At 51.4% G+C, this 6,361-nt stretch overlaps 1 protein-coding gene across 1 annotated transcript; it reads left to right on the forward strand.

Moving 5' to 3' along the window:
- Positions 1-846: 846 nt before the first annotated feature.
- EBI3 (Epstein-Barr virus induced 3) lies at positions 847-6,361 on the forward strand. The gene is made up of 5 exons (XM_027547274.1): positions 847-1,039; positions 1,656-1,791; positions 3,246-3,424; positions 4,919-5,076; positions 5,839-6,361. The coding sequence occupies exons 1-5, from the start codon at positions 967-969 to the stop codon at positions 5,989-5,991; spliced, it is 699 nt and encodes a 232-aa protein (XP_027403075.1). The 5' UTR covers positions 847-966; the 3' UTR covers positions 5,992-6,361.

Raw genomic sequence — 6,361 nt, forward strand, 5'->3', positions numbered from 1 at the left:
GTGAGGCAGGACTCAGTCCCCAAGATGGACACTGTGCTGTGCTGTGCTAAGTAGCTGCAGTTGTGGCCAGCATTGGAAGCTCAGAACCCTAAACACTGGCCCACCAGGGAAGTCCCCTAGTTACTGCAGTATTTTGAAAAGTCAGAATGGGTGCCCCAGAGTTCATGGTGAACAAAATATCCAAGTGTTAAGTGAAGACAGAATCAGATCATACACCTTACTTCACTGTTCTCACATGAAACCCGTTCCTGGTGGGACGGTCCCCAGAGGGTCCCACCCTCGCCTCCCTGCTCCTGGGCTAACCTTCTGAAATCCCCTGGGGGTTCTTGGCTCTTTCCAGCTCAAGCAGGGAGGTGGCCCTGTGTCCAGCCTGTCCCCGGGGTTCCACGGCACCCAGCAGTCATTTTGCCTCTCCCCGGGCATCCCAGGTCCTCGGAGAATGTCCTCAGTGGGGGATGTCCGCCCAAAAACCTGGGTGTCTGCCTCTCTGTGGCCTGGAGCATGGAGTGCAGCTGGCGGGGGGAGGGGTCCCCATCTCAGTGGTTGATGAGTGATCCAACATCACCCGGGTCTGTCAGTCTGTCTTGCTTAGTGCCCCCCCGCATCCCGCCTCTCTGTTGTCTCTCTCGCTGTCATTACCACCCTCCCCGGGGGCTCCCCCTCCTTGCTGAAGCCGGAAGGAAGGCTCTGCTGGGAAAGGCCATGGGGTCACCACTTCTCCCTTTTGTGGCCTCCTCTCTCTGCCCCCACTTTCGGGGCCTTCCGCACCAGAAACTGGGGGTGGCCGGAGAAGGGACTGGGGGCTCCTCCTCCAGGGCCCCAGGAACTGGGCGGTGAGTCAGACAGGGAAGGGGAAGTAGGGGGCCTCCAAAGGGGGCTGGGCTTTCCCCTGGGTGGGACCCGAGTCCCCTGCCTCCCTGAGGGTGCTCCTGGTCCCAGCCCCTGAGAGCAGAGCCTGCCGGAGCCATGGCCCTGAGACTCGTCCTGGCTTTTGCCGTCAGCCTCTGGCTGGGCTGCTCATTCTGTCGCGAGAGAGAAGGTATGTGTGGACCCCAGGGGTTGGAGGGAGTCCTGGCAGAGAGACACTGTCTGAGGACTGGATTGGTATGCCGCCATGGAATATTCTGGGTGGGCTGAGAGCCCACATGCCTTCTGTATGCCCACTTGCGGGAGAGAGTTACCATCCCATTGCATAGATGGGGGAAACTGAGGCACAAAGAGGCAAGACCTACCCCAAGGGGACCAGGAAGCGGCAGCCACAGCCTGGAGGGAGGGAGGCTGGGAGAGAGAGACATTTTAACTGTATTCATTCACTTCATGTGATTCAAAACAAAACTATCACAAAGAGGGAGTTTAGGAAAGCATCTCTCTCCCACCAGAAGTCCCTACCACCCCCAGGTCCCCTCTGTGACTCCTTCAACCTCAGTTTTCCCATCTGGAAAATGGGCTAATAGTTCCTGCCTTGGCAGGTTGTATCAAGGGATGGGAGATGATGTGAATGCCTTTCATTCATGTACTCATTCATTCTACAAACCTTTATTAGGCACCTGCTGTGTGCCCAGCACTGACTGGTAGCAAGATGGGGGCTGGTGAGCCACAGCAAGGCTTTGACAGTTCCAGTGGATGAGAAGCTCACACTCTCCCTCTCTCTCCAGGCCACCCAGTAGCTTCCTCCCAGCCCAGGGTGCGGTGCCAGGCCTCCAGGTACCCGGTCGCCGTGGACTGCTCCTGGACCCTGCCGCCCACTCCTCCGAACTCCACCAGGCCGACATCATTCATTGCCACCTACAGGTCAGACAGCCTGGAGGGCTTCATGGGGACTAAAACTGGGCTGACCCCTAGGATCAGGGTAGCTGAACACTTAGCGAGAACCTGAAACACTCAAAATTCTAGAGCAGCACCAACCCTTAGAAATATACTCCCTAGAATACATATTGTCAGCCATGTATGGAGGGTAAAATTTCCTAGAAGCCCTATTTGAAAAATTTAAAAACAAAATGGTGATACTGGTTTTAGTATTTTATTTAAATAATATTCAAATATTCCAAAGATGTAGCATTTAATATGATTGAATATAATGTGCTTTAACATGCTTATATAGAGTTCATATATTTAAATTTATACTAATATGCACATTCAGTCACTCAGTCATATCTGAGTTTTTGCAACCCCATGGACTGTAGCCTGCCAGGCTCCTGTGTCCATGGGATTTTCCAGCCAAGAATAATGGAGTGGGTTGCCATTTCCTTCTCCATTTATACTAAAAATTTATACTAGAAATTGATTTATTATCATGAATAGGATTGCTCAAAGTATTGTTTCAACATGTCATCAAAACTTTAAAAATTAATGAGATACTGTACATTCAGTCCTGTTATACTAAGTCATGGAAATTCCATTGATGCTTTATGTATATATATCACATTTCAATTCAGATGCTAAATGTTCACTGGAAAATATTGATCTCTAATTAGATTTTATAACATTTGTGTTTGGGAAAGTAGATTCATACACCTGAGTTGTTCTGAGAAACTTTCTCAAGCTTTCTGATAACTAGAAACTTCATGTAGATTAGAAAGAAAGCAGAAAGTGTTAGTCACTCAGTTGTAGCCGACTCTTTGTGACCCCAGGAACTGCAGCCCTCCAAGCTCCTCTATCCATGGCATTTCCCAGGCAAGAAAACTGGAGTGGGTTATCATTTCCTTCTCCAGGAGGTCCTCCCTACCCAGCAGTAAAACACAGGTCTCCTGCATAGTAGGCAGATTCTTTATCATCCGAGCCACCAGGAAACACTCAGGTAGATTAGATAAAATAGAAGCCCCACTCGGTTGCACTGGCTGCACTTCGCATCCACACTGCAGAGGCAGAACGTTTTGGACGCTGTGGAAGGTTCTGTGGGTGGTGTTGAACTCCAGTCTCTAGAGTCTGAAATCTAAGGGTGCCAGAACTCAAGAGAATTGGAATCATTATTCCAGACTCCAGAATCTGTGAACCATAGACCTGGGAATGTTGGCATTCTAAGGCTGGAATGTTGACAATCTAGAAAGCTTTACAGCCTAGACCCTAGCACCTTCCAGTGGGGTATTCCCTCCGACCCTGGGTCACCCAAGTTCTGTGATGTTGGGTTGAGGGACCGCCTAGGATCACACAGCCAAGACCGGGACCTACTGTCCTCACGTGGGATCAGGGCACAGGTGGGCCAGCAGGAAGTGGTAGGATCCTCACAGCACCCCTTCTATGTACAGGCTTGGCGTGGCAGCTCATGGGGAAAGCTGGCCCTGCCTCCAGCAGACACCGGAAGCCACCAGCTGTGTCATCCCCGACGTCCAGATGTTCTCCATGGTGCCCTATGTGCTCAACATCACAGCTGTCCACCCCGGCGGTGTCAGCAGCAGCTTCGTGCCCTTTGTCCCAGAGCACATCAGTGAGTAGGGGTCGAGGTGGGGGTGTGGAGGGCCCCCCACCTTCCTCCTACTCCTCCCCCACAACAGGCTCACCTCCCTCCTGTCAGGATGAGATCCTGTCTATCCATACGGATTCGGTGGGATCCACTTTCACAGTTGACCAAGAATCAGCCCACTTCTCCCCCCTCCGGAGCCCCTGCTTGGTCCAGCCTTCATCATCGCCCACCTGGACCGCGCGGCCGATCTCGGTCCTTCCCTCGCTCCTGCCCTCACATCCATCTGTGCTTCCTGAGGCAGCCACGAGAGGGCACCTGTGAGCACTACAGTCAGGTCCCATCGTTGCACTGCTCACAGCCCTCCAGGGCTCCCACCTTCCTGCGGGTGAAAGCCCGAGTCCTTCTCATGGCCCACAGTGCCCTGCACGGCCTTCCCCATCCCCTCCCTGTCCTTCCCTCCTCCCCCTCTCCCCTTTGCTCACTCTGCTCCAGCCACACGGGCCTCCTCACTGTTCCTCCAGCATGTCAGGCACAGTCCTGCCCCAGGGCTCTTGCACATGCTGTGCCCTCTGTGTAGACGGCTCTTCCTCCCTAGATCTGCATTTACTCCCTCACCTCCTATAGGTCTCAACTCAGATGTCATCTCCTCAGTGAATCCTCCCCTGAGCACTTTTTTTTTTTAATTGCAAACCATCACACATTGTTAGTGGTTGCTAGAAAACAGTCTGGCAGACCCTCAAAGATTTAAAGATAAATTACTGAGTAATCCAGAAATTTCAGTCCTTAGGTATATATCTAAAAGATATGAAAGCACAAAAACTTGTACGTGAATGTTCATAGCAGCATTATCCGTAAAGCAGAAGCAACACAAATGCTCATTAACTGATGAATGGATTCTCAAAATGTGTCCATCTACACCCTGGAATATTATTCAGCCATAAAAAGCAAAGAAGCCCAGACACTCACTACCATGTGGACGGACCCTGAGAACACGATGCTCAGTGAGAGAAGCAGACACGGAAGGACACACAGGTGTGATTCCACTGATGGGAAACGTGCAGAGCAGGCCGATCCAGAGACACAGGGAGTGGGTTCCTGGTTGTCAGGGTCTAGGGAGTGAGGAATGGAGGGTGACTGCTAATATGGACAGAGTTTCTTTGAGGGGTGATGGAATGTTCTGGGTTAAACAGTGGTGATGGTCACACAACACTCTGAATATATGAAAACGACAACCGTACACTTTAAAAGAGTGAGTTCTCTGGTGTGTAAATTGTGTCTCAAAGAATATTGCAGCCCACTCCCCTCCCTGCACTCCTGAACTCTCTTCCTTCCCCTTTATGACCTTCAGATTTGCCTCTTGTCTGTTGTCTTCTGCCTGAAGGGACTGGGCTCCAAGAGGACAGGGCTACTGTGTCCCAATGTCCAGAACATCGCCGTGCACTCAATAATATTTATCATTTGGTTGAATGAATGAATGAATGTCCCCTCTGCTGACCCTGCCTCCTGCTTGTCCATCAGTCAAACCGGATCCTCCAGAAGGCGTGTGCCTGAGCCCCCTCCCTGGGCAGCGGCTGTGGGTGCAATGGGAGCCCCCCCGGACCTGGCCCTTCCCAGAGATCTTCTCCCTCAAGTACCGGATCCGCTACAAGCGTCATGGGGCTGCTCGCTTCCGTCAGGTGAGGACGAGGGTGGTGGTTCTTGGATAGAGGGAAGAGGATGTGTAAATGTGCACTGGGGTCTTGGTCACAGCTTAGGGTGCTGGTGTGTGACATAAAGGCAGCCCAGGGACTTCCCTGGTGATCCAGTCGCTAAGACTCTGAGCTCTCAATGCAGGGGGCCCAGGGTTCAATCCCTGGTCAGGGAACTAGATCCCACATGCTGCAATTAAGAGTTTGCATGCTCTAACTAAGATTCAGCACAGCCAAAATAAATAAATATTTCTTTGAAAAGGCAGCCCAACAGTTCCACTCCTGAGCATCCACCTGAAAAAATTAAAAACAGGATCTTGAACAAATACTTGTACATGAATGTTCACAGCAGCATTACTCACAATGGCATAAGGAGGAGACAATGTCAGGGCCCTCAACAGATGATGGGTCCACAATGTGTGGTCCGTCCCCTCATGGGAACATTACTCAGCTGTGAACAGGAGTGAGTGATGGAGAAAGGGATTAGTGGGGGTGTGCACACAGGGTGGGTTGGTTTGTATATGAAAAGCATGCTCCTGGTTGACCAAGAACTGCCTGACCCTGGAGGGGTAGTCTTTCTCTGCTCAGCAAGATGTTGAAGGTGGCCAAAGGCGTGCAGGGGGCCGCAGAGGGCATGCTGCTTCGAATGGACATCGGTGCCTGAGTCCCAGGGCAACAGCCTGGGGGGGGACAGAAGGCTTGATCAGAGTATCCTCATTCCCACTGACCCAGCCTTGCTTCTGCTCTCAGGTGGGGCCAATTGAAGCCACATCCTTCACCCTCAAGGCTGTGAGGCCTCAAGCCAAGTACTGCATCCAGGTGGCCGCTCAGGACCTCACCGACTACGGGGAATGGAGTGCCTGGAGTCTCCCTGCTGCTGCCTCCATGACCCTGGGCAAGTAGCAGGGGCTCCCCACACCCCTGAAGAGGGGCCATGCCCTTGACATCCACCTAAGGGTGAATGGGACCTATCCAGCCTGGGTTCTCCACTGTCTGCTGGGCAATCTTGGACAAGTGACTTTGCCTCTCTGAGCCTCAGTTTGTCAATCTGTGAAATGGGAATGTGTTCCCTCCTGCCTTTGACAGAGTGCAATGCTTTGAGAACTGTGAATATGAGATTTTTTAATTAATTAGAAAGGATCATGGGAGGGAGGTTCAGGATTGGGAACACGTGTACACTCGTGGCGGATTCATGTTGATCTATGGCAAAACCAATACAATATTGTAAAGTACTTAGCCTCTAATTAAATAAATTTAAATTAAAAAAAAAAAA

This window comes from Bos indicus x Bos taurus, chromosome 7, assembly GCF_003369695.1.
Source record: "Bos indicus x Bos taurus breed Angus x Brahman F1 hybrid chromosome 7, Bos_hybrid_MaternalHap_v2.0, whole genome shotgun sequence".
Classification (NCBI taxonomy): domain Eukaryota; kingdom Metazoa; phylum Chordata; class Mammalia; order Artiodactyla; family Bovidae; genus Bos; species Bos indicus x Bos taurus.

What these genes read in the sequence shown, in the direction of transcription:
- EBI3 (XM_027547274.1), top strand. Translation starts at nt 967, where the DNA reads ATGGCCCTGAGACTCGTCCTGGCTTTTGCCGTCAGCCTCTGGCTGGGC. An exon ending in TCATTCATTGCCACCTACAG is followed by an intron (nt 1,792 to 3,245) that starts GTCAGACAGCCT and finishes TTCTATGTACAG; the next exon opens with GCTTGGCGTGGCAGCTCATG. An exon ending in GGGCTGCTCGCTTCCGTCAG is followed by an intron (nt 5,077 to 5,838) that starts GTGAGGACGAGG and finishes TTCTGCTCTCAG; the next exon opens with GTGGGGCCAATTGAAGCCAC.